The sequence below is a fragment of the Gymnodraco acuticeps genome, unplaced genomic scaffold (assembly GCF_902827175.1).
Source record: "Gymnodraco acuticeps unplaced genomic scaffold, fGymAcu1.1, whole genome shotgun sequence".
NCBI lineage: Eukaryota > Metazoa > Chordata > Actinopteri > Perciformes > Bathydraconidae > Gymnodraco > Gymnodraco acuticeps.
Genome location: NW_022991375.1, coordinates 2708984 through 2728466, shown reverse-complemented (window position 1 = coordinate 2728466; position 19483 = coordinate 2708984). Strand labels below are relative to the sequence as shown.

At 41.9% G+C, this 19483-nt stretch overlaps 2 protein-coding genes across 2 annotated transcripts; both read left to right on the top strand.

The window, feature by feature from the left end:
• The first annotated feature begins 9259 nt into the window (after window positions 1-9259).
• Window positions 9260-10526, top strand: LOC117563056 (fer3-like protein). The gene has a single exon (XM_034241195.1). It carries the CDS (start codon window positions 9670-9672, stop codon window positions 10096-10098), a length of 429 nt encoding a protein of 142 aa, XP_034097086.1. The 5' UTR covers window positions 9260-9669; the 3' UTR covers window positions 10099-10526.
• A 3883-nt stretch (window positions 10527-14409) lies between these two features.
• On the top strand, window positions 14410-16516 carry twist1a (twist family bHLH transcription factor 1a). The gene is made up of 2 exons (XM_034240759.1): window positions 14410-15641; window positions 16026-16516. The coding sequence occupies exon 1, from the start codon at window positions 15030-15032 to the stop codon at window positions 15612-15614; it is 585 nt and encodes a 194-aa protein (XP_034096650.1). The 5' UTR covers window positions 14410-15029; the 3' UTR covers window positions 15615-15641; window positions 16026-16516.
• The last annotated feature ends 2967 nt before the right edge of the window (window positions 16517-19483 follow it).

Below are 19483 nucleotides of genomic sequence, written 5' to 3'. Positions count from 1 at the left end.
TTTATAGGAGGCGGTGTGCAGTTCACACACATTCCACTTCTGACTCCCCCCCCCCACTGGACTCTCATATCTACGCACGGTCGTTTATCTTCATGATCCTCAAATGGAGAGAAGAAGAAGAGGGAGGGCTAGGGAGATGAGACAATAGCAGGAGTGTTGTTTTTGTTGAGCAGGCCATCTTTTCATACACCTCTCGCTGCCTCTCAAGGAGTGGTCTCTGATGTGTGTGTGTAGATTGGCTGTCTCTCTATCTCCTGTGTCAAAGTTTCCAGGCATGGCGGCTCATACATGAAAGAAAACCAACACACAGCGACCCATGCCATACACTCACTGTTCCACTCACTCATTCACTCTTGTAGTGACACCACATCCACAGCCCACAATCCACAAATCCCCATCCTTGCACACCCTCGTCAGCCGGGCCTAATTAGTTATGTGGTCGGCACTCTGCTCTGTCCCTGAGCCCCAAATGGCAGCAGGTCATAAAACCTTAAGTGTTCCACCAGTCAGAGCCGCGCAACTGTGGCCATATATCCTCCAACACGGCCCGGCCAGGGCTGACTCGCATCAAGGCCCATCTCTCACAGGCCTACTGACATCCATGAAATCCCTTTAGGGCATTTTCAAAGGCATTTCTAGGAGTTTTTTGGCACTCCTGCTTTGCATCTCGGTTTTTTGTGCTCTCCCAAGTTGGCAAACAGCCCAAGCACAGAAAGATGGGCTCGAGCATTAAAGCAAGGATTCTCAATATTCAGGCCAAATCTGTCCTCTGATAGTGGGGTAGAGTGGTGAACTGACAATATTTTTAATTCACAATTATTCATGTCAAATGTTAATGAGGTGCCAATGTTTCACGAATAGACTAATGGAGCTTGTTTTTTTTCTTCAAAAAGTGCCAGGGAAAGATCCTAAGGACCCCCTGACAGAGGTCCAGGCTAAGTCTGAAATCCATTTTATCTGATAAATATTATTAATGTTTGTTTATGAACTGGCCCCTGACCTCCTGTCATTTTGAAAGAAGTATCTCCCGGAGCAAATCCAGTTGAGCATCCCCGCATTAAAGTCCTTCCCAAAGAGTCAGTGTCCACACAGTTGTATACAAGAGCACATGCACACACACTATTAACCCCAAAAGTAAACATTACTTTTGGTTGGTGAGTTGGATTCCCATAGTTTGTTTCCTTGGCACCAGACACCCACCGTGGTGCCCTCAGTAACCCTGGCGACGACAGACGGGAATTTTTGTGACACTATTTTCCTCAAGGGAATTGTGTTTGAGTCTCTGTGTGTTTGTCCAATTCCAAACGCCTATTATCGTTTAGATACCTCAGGGAGTCATCAGTACGCCTGTAAATGAAACGACTGATTAAATGACATCAGATAACGGAGGATTGTGTTACTTTCAACTAAGACAATTTGGTCATTTGACCTCCTCTCTGTGAGTGTAGTAAGTGGACTGAGTTAATACAAAATACATGTTTTGAATGACTATAGTTTTACGTATTCATTCTCCAGACTGGATATTTGTTTTGGTCAAAACAATTGTTGGTCATTCTGAAAGTCTAATGGTAAAAATGAGCAGGTCTCTTATAGTGTGGAGAAACACGATATTTACAGTACAGTGTATGTGTCTCCTGGTAGGCATTTATAGTGTTACATTTGGTTGTTCACATGATAAATTAAAAACACTTGTTGTGTAAAGAATTAAAAGATAGGGCTCGAAATACTAAACCGGCTGAATTTGTTGTTTGCTCTGTTGATCAGTGTTACAAATACCGAAATTGAAATGTATTTACAGATTTTTCCCCGTTCTGGTAAACCTGATTAATTCTGTCTGAACACAATAACATACATCACATGTGGATATTACATGACAATTACACATTCACATTGTTTTTTTCCATTATGATTATTTTTTTAAACAAACAATATTTCAATCTGAATTTCCAACATAACTTTTCAGTTGTTGTAAGTTTTCATAATTGTGTGTGTGTGTGTGTGTGTGTGTGTGTGTGTGTGTGTGTGTGTGTGTGTGTGTGTGTGTGTGTGTGTGCGTGTGTGTGTGTGTGTGTGTGTGTGTGTGTGTGTGTGTGTGTGTGTGTGTGTGTGTGTGTGTGTGTGTGTGTGTGTGTGTGTGTGTGTGTGTGTGTGTGTGTGTGTGTGTGTGTGTGTGTGTGTGTGCCCTTGCCGGCCAGCCCAGTGAGATTAATAGGGCTCAGTGTAATCAGGAGGTAATGAGAGGCTCATACGTCTAGACAGTGTTCAGTCCAAACTGTAACTCCTACACCCAAGAACACTGCAGAAATATGGCAGAACCAAAGATAAAAAGTAAAAGTTTTTTTCAAATCTTAACTGTATGCCGCTATTATGATAGTCACATCATCCAAAGATACAGAGCTAATATTGAAAGAATGAGGCCAAATCCTATGAGCATACACATAAAAGTGAACAGTGTGATTTACTATGGAACAACAAGCTAATGTAAAAAGCCTTTTCTTTTATCAGTCCCTATACCTTTCGAAGCAGAGCTGCAGAGAGGAGTAATGAGGGGAGGGTTAAGAAGACGAACGCATATCATCAGACTTTCTGCCACAACCTCCCAAAACCACAGAAAAATAAATAAGCCAAAACAAGTGGGAAAAAACGTACATGACTGGAAAAAATGATCTCATGTAGCTTTACAGGAGAATACCCAGGACACAACTAAATATTGTATTATTATATTTTGATGACAACCTTGTCAAACTACAGAGCAGAGCTGTACGCAGATATAGGAAAGAGGGCATATAGAGATAGAGGAAGAAATATGAAATCTGGGTGGTCAAAGAGCTGCTGATGATGTGTGGGTTAGACCTGAGTGCTGGAAAAAACACCTAAAACGTAATTGTCATGAAGATAAAGGATACTCCCCTGATAAGTGAGCCATCCGCTGTCTCTGGCAAGAAGGATCATTTAAATTATCGAAGACTACATATGACAAATGTGTTGATCATAAAAACAAAGACACTGAGATCTTCTTGTTTTCCTAAGTGATTTTAGAGGTCCATGCCAAAGACAGCAGCACTTACTCATGGCGAATCTGAACAGCTCATGAGGTTAGAGAGCTGGTGCAGAAGCAACTTTTTCATCCTTATTAAATAAGAAAAGAGGGTTAATATTTAACATTGTCTTTTACGGGAGCGTTTGAAAGATTGAAACGGGCGCTGGTTCATCATAAACAACAATATGATCCAACAATTATAAGCATCTTTATGGACTTGAGATGGTTTTTTACTAAGTTTTGCAGTTTTCCAAAACAGCTTTACTTTCATTTTGAAGCTGTGTGAGAGAAGCGAGAACATATTCTAAACACGATTCACCGAAAATGCCCCAAGGATTTGATCAAATGTAAATCATCAAATTGTAATCCTGCTGTTGTGAATAAAACTGTTTACCTTACCCTCCTCCGTCCAAACAAGAGTTAATAAAGAAAAGGTATCAGAGGTGAAAAAAAACCCAACACATACTAAATAACAATTAATCTACATGTCAGAGCAGATGCACTTCTGCACTATGTCAAACATTATAAAATGGTCATCAAACAAACAACCAAATTAAATATTATTGATATTGTTTTGTGGATAATGTTGAACTATAAAAGCTCATGGTGGCTATTCTCAGGTACTGTCTGAAAGAGGATATATTATGCTCATTTTCAGGTTCATATTAGCATGTTGTGCTTCTACTGTGACATGTTACATGAATTCATGTTCAAAAAAGTATTTATTTCTCTCAAACTACCTCTTTCCACCCTCCAGCCCAGTCTGCTCTGATTGGTTAGCAGGCTGGCTATGTTGTGATTAGTCAACCTCTTACGTGTGACATGCTGGCCTTTTCCCGACCCGTAGCATATGTACAATTTGTTAGAGTGCTATAGCCAATAGAAGTGCATACTTATTTATTCTGAAGTCCGTCTTCCCAAATACTTTGTTGTGTTTTTGAATGCTATTATTGGGATGTTGTGAGTAGTTGAAGGGCGGCTGAAGCAGGGCTGCTTCCAGGAACTATGATCAGTAATCTGACATTCACAAGTCTGTTTTATTGATAGCGAGAGAATTGGTGACGTTTCTCCTCAGTGCTGCTGTCCATATTTTCCAACTGGACTCTGTTCCAAAGCAGTTCTGGCACAGTGTAGAGAAAAAAAGCATCACCCCCTTTTTACAGTAATATAGTTGCATAATGTTGATTTAAATAGATTATGATGTAAACCAGAACAAACCGTGACAAACACACTTTTTATGGTATGTTCAAACCTATAGTGCCACATTGATGTGGCGCAATTCACCTCTCGACATCTTCATCATCATCCTCATCACCCATTAGCATCTTACTCTATAGTCTTCTCAGCATACACCAGCTCAGAATATGAGTGTTAAAACAAATGAAACATGGCACCCTTAAAAAACACAGCAAAGAGTGGTTGACCTTCTTTCAGAAAATAAACACAGACATTACTCAGATTTGCAGAAGGGGGGGTGTAAACTGAGGCAAGGTGCTGACATGGGTGAGGGTGGGTGGGGGAGTTTAGTGTGGTAGTGGAGAGGGAGAGCTGAAAGGTTTGAGATGTTGGATTAAAAGGAGAATAATTTGGAAGGAGGAGCTGAGGTCATGCAGCGGTTTGGCGAGTGGGAGGTTTACGTTTGGAGAAGGAAGGGGAGGAATTGGGAGGGGGGGGGGAAAGGAGATATATGATGTGGTATTGGGATTAATCCAATTTACACACACGCATGAACCCTGCTGGCCGTATAAACACACCGTGACTGGATGTTGGTTAAAGTGCCCGGCAAATCAGAAGGCAGGAAGGCGGGACAAGTGAACCAAAGAGTCCGATTTTGGGTGGGGAAAGAGAAGGAAATAAAGGCCAAAAGAGTCCCAGTGACACAATGAAAAAGAGGCTGATAGGTCAGGAGTTAAACTCATCTCTCTTACTCCCCCGGCTTCCCACTGACTCCTCTTCTCTCAAATGTTCAAATGTGATTTATTGGAAATACCCTGATAAAGGAACTGCCAAAGTTGGATGATGTAATTTGAGTCTGCATTTGCAATCATCACACAGCTTTTTTATCCTGCCTCTGGTTAAACCTTTGTCAAACTAGTTTTCTTTCACCACTTATAATTCGCACAACATAGATAGAGTGACTGTATGTTCATTTAGAGAGGACAACCAAACTGAGGAGTACACAGTGTCGAGGAAAGAGAAACAAACAGTACGTAAGAGAACTGTCTACTTTCAGATTTACAGTGTGGTGGTGGTGGGAGAGATTTGGCTGTGCACACAGGAGGAGGAAGACAGATTTACACGGTGAGAACAGCCCTGGCTGCTCTGGAGCACCACACTGCAAGACACACAGCCTACTGTTCCATAGATCTCTTATTTACACAAAAAAAGTGACTACTGCTTCAGCATGAAAACAAAACACTTGCATATTAAAAAAATCCACACCATTTTCCATAATCAATCATCATGTGAAATTAGTGAAATCATATTTTCCACACTCAAAGTCCATTCTTCCCAAGCTGCCTATGAAGATGTTACTCTGATGATTTATTGATCTAAAATCCACAAGGGGTTTAGTGTCAAGAGTGTATTTCTGCTATGAGCTGTAAAATAATGCGTTTATGGACTGAAGTGCTACATTGCATTTGTTTGTCTTGATCAACAATCTGCAGTACTTATCTTCAATCTACATTGAATGGCATGCCTTGATATTAGATACAGATATTCATGATCCCCAGAGGTTTAAACCAGAGCTGTGGGTTACGCCAATGAAAAATGTGTCAAATGTTCTCTGCCAATGCCAGACAGCTTTTTTTTGCTGTTGACTCTTGTTTGGTGTTGTTTGGTGGATTGGATGATTGAAGTCTGACTAAACAGACATATTGGCAATTTAACAATTTATTAATGTAAGCGCAGTTATTGCAGCCTCCTGGCAGCCCTATGAGATGAGATTGGTTGCGTGCAGTTTGGTCTGGATTGTCTGGGCAGAGAGCCGTCGGCCATATCGTCCTGCAAACATTGACTGCAAATCTATAGTACAGTAATCTCCCAAACTCAAATGTCCTTACTTTTCATGCTATGTTTATATCAATTTAAGACAAGGGTAGGGAATTAGTTTTTAGAAGCATTTTTTGTTATATTGTACATATAGCCCATTTACCTGCAATCATACATAATAAAACTCATTGTTCGTGACCAAAGTCTTATCCAGACTAAATGTCCCTATACAGAGTTGTTTTCTTGCTTGTTCCAGAGACATGATGTAGAAAAGTATGGTCAGTGATGACAAGGATGTGCTGCACTTCCCAACGCTTCCCAATGTTTTGGAGTAGTGGCTTCAGAGCAAAGCCTGAAGCGAGGGGGGTTTTCCATGTGTATACTTTCAGAATCTAGCTTACTCATGCTAATTTCCCAAAAGCTGCTTACCCCAACTATAACTGAATTGAACATCCAGGCTTCTTGATGATATTTCCTCTTTAAACTGAGGTTGTTTCCGTCAAACCTGTTTACTTTCACATATACTTACCACAAACTATCATTAATTTCCCTCTCAGTGTAAACAATAATAACAGAGCAGAGCAGGAAATGGGCTATTATGAGTCTCTGTGTGAAGGTCTGTCCTGTGTGTTTTCAACTGGGGATAAACCCCTGTAGGTGTGTGTGTGTGTGTGTGTGTGTGTGTGTGTGTGTGTGTGTGTGTGTGTGTGTGTGTGTGTGTGTGTGTGTGTGTGTGTGTGTGTGTGTGTGTGTGTGTGTGTGTGTGTGTGTGTGTGTGTGTGTGTGTGTGTGTGTGTGTGCCTCTTTTGGGGTTTTACTCCTTATTTAAGACCAATATTTACCCAGTAGCCCCAGGGTGAGATTACCTCATATTCTCCCGCCCAGCTGTGCTTTCTCAGCGTTTCCACGACGACCGGCGGAATGTCCCATCATGTTTATCTGCCAGTCGGGAAAATAGAGAGCGGAGAGAGATGGAGAAGATACACTGAGGCATATACAAAGACACTGGTGCGTTCACACTCTTGTATAATAATCACACAGGAACGCATAAAACACAAAGTTACTGTCACTAATGAGACAACATGTTAACAACATGTTACTGAAAGAGGATCCATACTGCCAAATTAATTTGAACTGCAGCCTTTTAAGAAAATATTTCAAATGAAACACTTAATTAAAGATATAACATGTAACATCTCATTATAATGTTTAAAAACCACTAGTCCTATATTTAATTTGTTGTTTAGGTGTGATCAGTATCCCAAAAGTTTACATGCATTTTTAAACGTAGACAAATCCAAAATTGTAATTAAGGTAAAAGTCTGTTTTATTTAGTAGTGTCTCTCTTTTGTGCATGCATCAATGTGCTAGTCTTTCCAAATAAATATTACTTTTCTTCTAGATTAAGCAATTTTTACGATACATTGTTTAGATCATAAATGTATTTAAAACTCATTAAGACATACAATTATGAATGCAACTAATTGAAAGGCATAATGAGTAGGATTTTCCCTATAGAACAATTCATGGACTCAAAAAATAATCCCTTTAATGACTAATGACCTACTGGAAGTTTGGTGGAGTATTTATCTGCAGAGCCCTCTGCTTTATTTTCATTTTGGGACGTTTCTGAACTTCTATGAAAACTTAGCAAGCGCTCGCCAGATTGTAAACAAGACATCCAAAAGTAAGCTGGCACAGCTCCAAACAATAAAATAGCAAGGCAAGACCCCAATAGGGAAAAGACTAGTCCTAAAATAAAAATGAATTTGTAGTTTGCTGTAACCCTCAGTAAGCCTGTAGACTCTCTTAATGCTTTGTTTACAAACCACCACCTAATCTTTTTTAGTAATTAACAAATTACTTTTTTGTCTGCAACTATGTTATAATGGATCATGAAGCATTTATTCATTTTTTCAACCCTGTTAAATATAAAGTATGGCTGATTAGAGAGTGACCAAACTTGCTGTTAATGGTTGGAAAGTGACCTTACATCACAATAGCAAAAGCAACAAACAGTACTCAATACGAATTCTTAAACCTAACAACAGCACAAGACCACCACTCAAATAAAAATAAATCTCATGTTGGTTGCAGGGACCTGGCAACCAACTGCATTAATGAATGGCATCTTCAGCTACAATGCAAATCTCTGTCAAGCTCCGTAGGTGACTAACCAAAACTCCTGACTTCCCAGAAACGGCCAAAGAGATCATAATTCAGCAATAATATGATGAGTTACCCAGTTACTAAACGTTTGAACATTGCATGTCTCAGGAACAACTTGTCATCATGAGTGGGCTTTAAACCACCAGCACTACACTGGCTGAATTCATAAACCTTCAGAACAGCTCAGTGTCTACAACCACAATAGTTGATTTGCCCTTGAGTGAGTTATTTAACCCCAAGAGACTAAAAGTCTGCAGACTGTTTTTGTTCCTAACAGAACCTGTGTTTATGTATGAAATGCAACCTTACTTCCTGCCTTTTCAGTTATTAGGCCAATCGCTGTTTGTGTTCTCAGTCAAACTGTCTGATTCGAGTCAAATTAAATTAAATACACTAAAAACTGTATTGGGTAAAACAAGAATGAAATAGCAGTTGGCAAGTCTTGTGCGATTTCTGTAAATGTCCTCCTGTAGGTCAGCTAAGCAAAACAATACTCATCATAAGAACTGAGATAGATGCTTGTATTACCTCCACCCCAAAAAAATTATAACTTGTAAAAGGTTGTGGGAAAATTGTGTATACTTTTTTGTCATTATTGGCTTTCAGAAAATCATGAACAATGGGTGACTGGGTTCATAGAGGTTGTCTCAGTGAAGCCTTGTTCTTTTTAGCCTAGAAAGCTTATAGTATTCAGGTCACTATCTTTGTTAACAACAACAACAATATTACAAAGTGTTGGTCTCACTAATACAGGACTTGTAAAAGTGTCCTAGCACAGAGGCAAAGAGCCCACAGTTACAGCAGTGTCTCTCTCAGCAGTTCCTGCAGTGTGGACTCTGTCCTGCCATGGGAACGGACAGCTATTTGCTTTAATTTGCAACAGAAAAGCTTGTGGTGTATAGTGACTGTTAGGGAATGTTCTATGTGGTCTTCTCTCGGCCTGCTTAAGTGATAAAAGTGTCATTATTTAGCCTCTGAAGCAGATGGGAGAGTGCAAACAAGACTGTATGACCCTCTGTCAAGAGCCTCCGTTCTTCAGAAGCTCATTAAGAGCCTCCAGGAGGACAGAGCATCAATTGGCAGGGACCACAGCTTCCTCTTGGCTTTTTAAGCCTCTCTCTTCGGATTCAACCCAGTCACCGGCTGGCTTACTTTAGAAATGGACTCAATTTAGAGGTAGAGGGGATATGAAAGATGTCTCGCTGTGAGGAGGCATAGGCGACTTATTAAAACAGCAGGTTAAAACCCTTGGACTTGAGCCAAATAGGATCTCACCCTGTCGACCGGATTTGGAGAAATTTGGATTTACTTGTTGAGATGCTTTCCCCTTTTGATCTCTGTGACTGGTGAGTGACTTCAGCCAGTCCTGCAACCTTTGATTGGCGTCAGTTTGTATGCTTGACTGAATAGCAGACTTATACAAGTTGCATATCCTTTGAGTCTGCCGTTTGGGACTGAATGTGGACATGCAGGGGCACTTAGTAGACTCCACGTTAATAGATGTTGTCATTGACATGAACATGATGGAGTTTCCGCAAAAGTTCGCATCGGAGGCCAAACGGCAGGTTGATGATGACGCATCCAGCCCGGACACCCAGACGCGGCTGAGCGACTCGCCCTGGAGCGACATGGAGGACGACGAGCATGAATTGAGATACTGCAGCGCGCACGGCCATCACAGCAAGTCCAAACGGAGGCGGATCATCAACGTGGTCCAGCGGCAGGCGGCCAATGTGCGGGAGAGGAAGAGGATGTTTAGCCTGAATGAGGCGTTTGATGAACTGAGGAGGAAAGTTCCCACATTCGCCTACGAGAAGAGACTGTCCCGTATAGACACACTCCGGCTGGCCATCGTCTACATCTCCTTCATGACGGACCTGCTGGAGAACACCTGAAGTGTCCAATATTAACTTTTTCCCCTGGAGATTGGATTCAGTTTAATACGGAAATGGTGGTGAACTGATCTTAATGTGCATTCATTTCAGCTTTATTCAAACTATACAAGATACGACAAATACATATTTAAAAACTAGGCAGTCTTTCTTATTTACAACGTCTCAGCAATATCCCTTATGTCAAAAACGTTTATCGGTGACATCTTTTTTTTAAATTTATTTTAAAGACAACAATTATAAAACCAGCACAACCTAAGAGTTCCAAATTCCAAATATTTCACTAAGCCTAATATATGTGAGTGACTTTTTGCTGCTTAAAAATAAATCTAAATGCTCGTATTGCTTCGGTGTTCTTTGCGCTGCAACATTAAGAAAACAAGTGAATTGTGTTTAAACTCTAATGCAGGGGTGGGGAACCTCCGGCCCATACGGCCCGCGAGACCATTTCGTGTGGCCCTCGAGGTAATTTATAAACACACGCAAAAAAGAAAAAAATTAAAGAAATCTAGACCGCAAAATAATTAAACAAGTGAGAGCCTGTTTTTCCTGGCCAAGGTCAGGGTCCTTGAACACAACACAAGCCTAACGTGTCATCACGTGGTATATGTCTGACAGGGGTTTAGTTCTGACGGAGAGCACCAGAACTCAGCTCCGCTCCGGCTCTTCCAAAAATTGCAGTACCCATAAGGAGCCGTACACATGCTGCAGTTTTTGCGTGGCTGTGTCTTAGTTGAAAGCCCAGTTGCGATCTGTTCATCTGTCATACTGATCATACAGTCAATAACTTTGTTGTTATTAGCATCTGGTTAGCTAGCTATGCTAACGAATATAAGAAGCTTTTTCTACAACCAGTGAGGCAGAGGTAGAGGCACATCTTTATATGATCATTATAGTTATAAAACAAATAAGAGAATAAAGTAAACAGGTATAAAATGATATATGACAGTAAAAAAAAGTTGTTATTAATAAACAAGAATACAGTTTGAAAGGAGAGTGATTTGTAAAATACCCATAAAGAAAAAGAAAATATGCTTACAGTTCTGTTTCATCTGGGTGTTGAGAGATGTATCCATATCTCCTAATGTTGCTCTCAAAGTGCACCAGATTGATGCTTTTAACTTAACATTTAAAAAAACAAATCTTCCCGGGGGAGCATGCCCCCCGGACCCCCCTAGAGGAGGTTAGGTCCCCCCCCACTTAAATCATGTTCACAGGAGTCTAAATACATTTGCACACATCTTGTGTCCATCCATATCTTTCTGTTTTGGTGGTCATGCCACAACCGTGCACGTGCATGCGTGAGTCATGGCAAGATATCTGGATTAAGAGGTTGCTTTTTCTTTGCACAGCATGAAAGAAAGGCGAAATGAGTAGGCTGTGATTTTAGTATTTTTAAGCAGAGGTCAATAATTTGTACGGCCCTCGGAGGATGTTGAAAACATTGAAATGGCCCTTGAGATGAAAAAGGTTCCCCACCCCTGCTCTAATGCCAGTAGTAGCCTATGTAATTCGCGTGTATTGTCTATAATTAGAAGCCTGCTTCCAACATTTTAAAAAGTGTACATCTTACACAGTAATACAAAAAGTGTGCCAATAAAAGTTGGCAGCACATTTAAGATGCTAAGGTTAAACCAGGCATCCTCAAACTACGGACTCCGGTCCGGATCCGGACCGAACCACCACTGTCTCCGGACTCCGAGCAAATTATACTTTTCATATGTATTATCTCTCTGTATTATATGTGAGACATCGCCACAACGCATTCGCAACGAGTCAAAATTCTCCGCTATGTCCACTGCAAACAGCGCTCTGCATGTCTGACTGTTCCACTGTGTTCCACCTGTGTGTGTCAACGCTTTGGTCCAATCACATTCAGCATCCAGTCAGCGTTTTTTCCCCCCAAACAATCTGCGAATCAGAGGCACAGTAGGGCGGGTCTTCGCGGACTGCGGGTGGGGAAAATGTGTGTGTCTCTTTCAACCTGTCTAAGTCAGAGCGAGAATTTAAAATAAATAAATTCAGAGCGAGAGTTAACAGCTCATCTAGTTCCATCTGTACTGTAGCTAGTAGCCTAGTTTCACCTACCGGGGTGGCAGCTGCCACCCCAGTTGGCAGCTTTGTTTTGAAAGAAATGTTGTGGCTCATCGGACATTTATGAGAGAAAGTCTCTAATGTCCGAGTGCAAGTGAATGCAGCACAAGATGCACGTCATGTAACCCCTCCCCCGGTCCTGGCGAGAGCGTGGATATACGATTGGCGGCGATTTCATTTTGAACTGGACGGCGCAAAACGAGAAGCATTCGGACCCAAGCGCTGAAGGAATGAGGTATTTGCGGTCTGACAGAGAAGAGACTGTCAGTTTGGCTGTACTCAGCATTCAATCAAAACGCACTAAAGCTGTTGATCTTAATACGTTTGTGAGGCGTTTTGCTGAACAAAATGGTAATCGCCGCATTCAGCTGTAATAGACATGTCAACTTGATGCTCTGCTCACGGATGAGCATACACAACTATTAAGATGATGACCTTACGTGTGTAAATATATTTTTTTCTTTGAGGGGGTCTGCCCCCAAAAAACTGTTTTAAGTCAGTGCATTTCCTTAGCTGTGGGTGAGTCCACTGACACCACTGACAATGCTCAGTTGCTGGTGTTTGTGAGTTTTTATGATGAGGCAAAGGGGGAGTTTGTTGAAGATGTGTTGGGCCTGACGAACCTCAGTGGACACACAAGGGGGAAGACATTTATAAAGCAATAATGGGAATGCTGAATGAAAGAGGGTGCAGCTGCCTTTATTCATAACTGTGCAGCTCTTACACTGCGACTCTGAGGGGTCAAGCACAGACACAATAACAATGAAAACTGCTGCATACAGATTATTTTTGTTTTTGCAACCTCATGTTAAGAATCTTGTTGCAATTGTTTAAAAGTTTGAATGACCGTAATAAACGGACCTTTGTCTTATTGAAACATTTATTTTGGACCTTTAAGATTTGTATTTGAGTACCCCTGGGTTAAACGCTTCAGGTGCGTTATTTATTTCAGCACCTTGGAGAGCGACACAGCCTCACCTTGTGCCGATGGGACAGGTGTGGCTGAGATCAAGGGAAGCTTAAAGATTTGCTCAGAAGAAAATCACAACAAAAACAAGATTTACTGGGCCTTAAACATTATCAACCGTGTCACGTGCAAATGAGCAAAGATTACTCGGATTTGAATCGCAAAGTCAAGTCTCACTGCGTGACGATGGGTGTTATCTTTATCACTGAGGTGTAAATTGAGTCATTGCAGGGAGATCCAGGCCCGACAGGCGCTTGTGGCGGGTCTTCCTGATATAAAGGGACCAGACCTGGCCTGCTGTGAACCTCCTCCTCCCTCATCAGAGCTGAGGCCGCCCTGTGGATGATTCACACCATAGACCACCTCCAAAAGTTACCAGATTTAGTTTCAGCCACATCTAGAGGCTGGTTTTTGTAGCGTGGCAGGCCCCACAGCTGGGTGGTGCGTGTTTAAACTTTGTGCGTGCTCCGCTCTCTCTCGCTCTCCGTCTCTCTCCTCTCGTCTCTCTCTCTCTCTCATACGTCTCTCTCTTCTCCCCTTCCTCGGTTCTAGATCTCTCTCCTCGGTCCTCTCTCTCTCTCTCTCTCTCTCATCCTCTCTCTCTCTCTCTTCTCTCTCTCGCTCGATCGTCTCATCTCGGTCTCTCTCTCTCTCTCTTCTCAGTGCTCTCCTGTCTCTCTCTCTCTCTCTCCTCTCTCCTCTCTCTCTCTCTCTCTCATCACCCTCCGGTGTTTGCATTGCTCTCCAGCCGTACACCGCCTTCAGTGACCCCGCTGTGAGCTCGGATCCGCCCTGAGAGCTCCCTGGGTCGGCCCGTCTTTAAACCTGAGCCTCGGTGTCCAGATCCCTGCGGGAGTCAGACCCATTTCAGCGCATACCTCAACGCGGGGCTGCTGACGGGAAAATAAACACCTCGCTCTGCTTACGAGCTGAGCCCTCCTACTGTGACAACCTCCTGTGTTTCGGTCTGATATTTTTTCACCGCCACCACTGCTCCCAACTCAGTGTCTAGACCTGTGCAGGGAGACTTAAAAGCCGAACAGACTAAATGTATTTGTAATAAGAAATAAATGCCAGTCAACCTATGTTAAAAATAACTTGAAACATATATTAAAACAGGAAATGCATCAAGGTTTTCAAAAATAAATATGAATTAATATTAGTTAATAGGCCTTACTAAGATGTGTTAAAAGTTGATGGTGCTGCAACAATACTTTATACTATTTGTTTATGACAAACAGTCCAAATGGCATAGAGGGGATTTTCTATAAAAAATATACGTATTATTCAGCTATTGCAAGATGTTAAACAGCTCCAGTTATGATACGGTTATAATAGTTGTTCTCTTTAAACTACATGCCAAAATTCAACAGTTTAAGGAAAAGGAACAATGTGTATTAGAGGCAGAAGTAAACAGGCGTAGGGAATGGAGAAATATTGAATCCCCTAAAACAGGAACAGTTTCTGCTTCCCTTGCACAAATCTACACATATGATTCAACAACACTTCGCCCCACACCCTCTTTCGCAATCTTGTGTAAGGGAGCCTCAAGGAGTCTTAAACAGCATTTCTGATATTATAGCTAGAACTCGCCTTCCCCTGCAGTATTGGGTTACACCCCTCCTCACCCAATCACAGCACTCCCCAAAATCCTCCTGCCCTCTCCCCTCTATAAGAACCCCGGTCCTCCCAGTCTGGCAGACACCTCTCCCTCTCTTTGGCGCACGAGATTTACCGTAATACCAGCCCACTCCCCCTTTCAGGCCACACTTCTTATTACCTGTCGTGTTTGTTGATGTTGTAGCCAGTTTCCTGAATTTGGGTCAGGGGTTATTACGCTCCCACAGACCATATACACGTTTTGGAAGAGACGATGCGGGAAGAGGACTCCTCTCCAATGGACAGTGCGGGAAACAGCGAGGAGGAGACCGACCGTGAGCTGCCCAGGAGAGGCGCGAGGAAGCGGCGAGCAACACGGAGGCGCGCAGATGACAAGGTTGAAGAGGAGGGAGACTTGGAGAGTCCGAGCATGGAGACCGGGAAGAAGAAATGCAGAAAGAGCTGCGAAGGAGGAGGCGGCAGCGCGGGGAGCGGCGACAGCGAGGCCAGCAGCAGCAGCAGCAGCCCCGAGCCCTCCTTCGATGACCTACACACACAGCGCGTGGTGGCCAACATCCGCGAGCGCCAACGAACGCAGTCCCTGAACGAGGCGTTCACGTCGTTGCGTAAGATCGTTCCAACCCTCCCGTCAGACAAACTCAGCAAGATCCAGACACTAAAGCTGGCGTCCCGGTACATCGACTTCCTGTGCCAAGTTCTGCAGAGCGACGAGCTGGACGCGCGAGCCACCAGTTGCAGCTACGTGGCGCACGAGCGTCTGAGCTACGCGTTCTCGGTCTGGAGAATGGGGGGCTCGTGGTCCTTGTCTACTACTACCACTACTACGACGTCCCACTAGCAGGGCTGCTGTGGATGGTACAGCACGGTAAGATGAGCGACTTCAACTTTTCATCCTGCAGGGAGACAAACTGTACCAAAAATATTCCAATGCGTATTTTACGCATGACCAATCTTAAAATATTATTATTTGAATGTCCTTCCAGGGATACTATTGATCCAATGTTTGCATGGAATCCCCCCAAAACACTTCCCTGAAGACTGTGATAAATAGTGTTCACATTATTTGTAAGACAGCCTCAAGATTGCACAATCTATTTGGAACTTGGCTACTACCCCAGAAAATGTTTACATGCATACCTCAAAGGCCACAACCAGTTTACTGCTGCAAGTTTTTCTTCAAATGCATTACATTTCATGCCATTTTTCTGTGTTGGATGTTTTATTAATCTAAATAATGTTTCTTTTACAGAATATCCAGAGTGCAGAACCAGTGGATCAGGCCGACCCTTCAGATAGACTGAAACAGGCTGAACACAGATGACGGGCCTGCCGCTGTGGGCCTCGGAGGAGAGTGGGCTTTTCATATTCCCTGCTGCAAGGACTGTAATGTTTGCAAGGGAGCACTTAGGACAGACAGGACGGATATGAAGAAAGAAAGACCACTGCGACCATGAATGTTGTAAAAACAGAAAGTGATTTCTGAGGAGCCACTCTGTTTTGAAACATGAGAGAAAAATGACAATTCATTCCCTGTGACAGTGTTTCACAGCAAATGAAGTACTCTGTATTTATTTTTCTACAGAGGCTCGACATTCCTTTTTCTTCCACTCAAATAAAAGTTATTTATTTTTGGGATATCCCAGAATGCTGAATGGATCAGAAATCTGCGCATTTTGAGTGTTGTAAATATTTGCTAATATCTTGAATAAAAAAAATGACAGTATCATTCTTACCTTTCAATTGTCTGGATATGAATTGTAGACTTTAACTTAAGCTTAATCACAAAAATAATAAACCGAGGGAGGTTGTTTGACACACATAATTAAATACCTGACATTTTTGAAAACTAACTCATGTCCCATAGTCTCAGGACTTTGAGCCTATGCAGAGAGTTTGTTTTCATTGGTTGTTGCTGAATCCCCTGTTAACTGAACCACAGTGGAGGGGGCAAAAGAAAACATCTCATACCCGGGGCTTATTCTGTAGTGATTTCTTGAGCTCAGGGATCTGGGGAAGCCATAATTAGCTGGTGGTCTGTTTGAACAGTGTGAATGTGGAGCTGTGGGATGCATGCACCATATACCCAGATGTCCTCTGAGCCACAGGTCAGCATGGGAGTCTCTGCAGGTGCAGCAGTAGCTACCCCAAGAGCTCTCAGATAAAAGGGTTGGATACGGGTCATAAAGCAAAAAATGAATAGCCTGTGTGATTACATATTTCTGCAATTCTAATGAAAGAAATGCTTATAATAGTGGTACAATGCAAAAACAAATACATTTTAGCAGGCACTTGTGATGTTAAACTCAAAGTGGTCCTATGTTATGAGGTTCTTTCTAAATATTCTAAATTATACAAATATTCAATTTTCACTTTCTATTTCTTCTGTTTTAACGTTTCATAACAAATTGCATATGTGATCAGGTTGTGTAACAAAATACATTTTCTACTGAAACACCAAACCTTAAACATTAGTAATTAGAGTTTTTATTTTTTAGGAAATTTGAGGTTTATGTACATTAGAGGCTGAGGAGCAACACATATCGAACTGCAGAAAAAAAAGTCTCCATGAGCAAAATCTGAAAAGCTTGGACTCTTAGATATTGAACACTTTCCAAAAGGACTTAAAGGGGCGCTAAATGAATGCAGGGACCCAAAACAACCCTTTGTATATCAGTTACTTGTTACCCTGTGTTACCATGAACTATGAAACAAAAAGCAGAGAAAAGTCTTGATGAATAGAAGTTTATGATGGCCATGTTTAACAACAGCAAAACGATATCAATACATTGTCTACTTACACAGCTTGTGTAATATAATAAAGTTAATCTAGTTTGTTGTTGTTACATTTTGCCCCCATTGTCTTCAATTCAAGATTTTTTTCTAGCTTTTTGGATACTTAGTTCACATGAAGGCATTGCGTAAAAAACGTTTTTAAATACAAAAATGTAAGTAACACAATGTGAGGAATAAATGTACAAATGTTAATTTTAGTAAAGTAAAGTATTCCTTTAAGTCAAAGGTTTCCATCCCATGAATGTTCGTAAATGTCACGTAAAAATGCTCAAAGATGACACAGTGAAATACTGTAAAGTCCCAAAGGAATGGGCTATTACACGTTGTGCTTTCATAGATAAAAGAAACCGACACACTCTTTATCATAGTGCGTTCCATATCTCTCCATAGGGCTGTTGAGGGATGATTTTGGAAGAATTACTGTGTTTTTGCTTCACGGGTTGCGTGCGGAAGGTAAAGCCATCAGCTCTGACCCGAGGTCCTCGCCTGCAATCGGGGGGGAATCGATTCCCACCCTTAGATCACCGTGGCCGTGTTATCTTAAACTTGAAGCTGTTGCTCTGACACGGAGGAATGTCACCTCTGAGGCTTCGAAACACACTCACACACACACATATATAGGTTATACACACAACGAGGGAGATTTCTCACGCCTACCAAACAGGGAAATAAATTCCACAGAGAGAGGGGGAAGAAGAGGGCTCCTGCAACCCAGCTCCTGCCCCCCCTTTGATGTTTTGAGGTAATGGGATGACCGCTTGTTATCAGCGTGAAGGCATCTGGCTCTCTGGATATAAGCGTGCTATGATAAACTCTTTGATGACTGACACACACACTCTCTCCCGATCATTAATCACCGTTTATATATCATTGCTTTGGGCCTGCAGTCCTTCAGCTGATCTTAAAGTCAAAGGTGCAGGCCTGTGTGTGTTTTAATAACACCAGGAGCTGTTCATCTTTGTAGAAATGGATTTCACACACATCCACAAAGATAGTAGGCCTTAGTCGTTGTTTGTTTGCTTTTTTAAACGTATACAGCCTGCTGTCTTCCTCATTTCGTTCTCTCTCTGAAGTTCCCATTACGGGGTAACAAGAGCTGGTTTACATTAACCCTCAACACCACAAAAGACAGGGGGGAGAGGAAGCTGAACTGACAAACACACACACACACACACACACACACACACACACACACACACACACACACACACACACACACACACACACACACACACACACACACACACAGACAGAAAAAGAGACTATATTTGCAAGTCTGGTTTCCATTAGAGCTAATTATCTGTGTTTCATCTCAACCTAAAGCTGTTAGTGTGTGTATTTGCAAGTGTATAATGTGTCTTTGTATGTGAGCGTTAGTCTTTTATTTATGTTCTGCTGTTGTTTAATCATAGTCCCAATTTTCTGAAATGCAATAAAATAGTGCTTTGCATATCACTGCAGCATCTCCATCTTAAGTCATCCATGACAGCAAACTTGGTGAAGATACAGCACAGATACTAATTTGTTTTTGGCATACAGCAGAACTTTTGAGCATAGTTAATGGTCATACAAGGTTGATTTCTACATACAAGGTCTGTTTGTTTATAACGCACACAGTATTGAATATGAATTCATTGGTTTCAGGGGGCACCTTATCAGTATGGTGGTGTATTGCATAAAGAATAAATCAATCCAGAAACATATACAAAACTTTGGGGATTTTTTGGAGTTAGTGAATTCAATTAGCACAAATAGCCAAACATCATCCCAAAACAATCACAAACCAGCCAAATGCTTTCATTATCATTTCATATTTACTGGGGGCGGGGGGAAGTTCTCAGCAACATAGTATTTCTTTTAAATATAAGATATCAATAGAGAAGTAATATGGGGAGAACTCAGCAGAGTATTTAA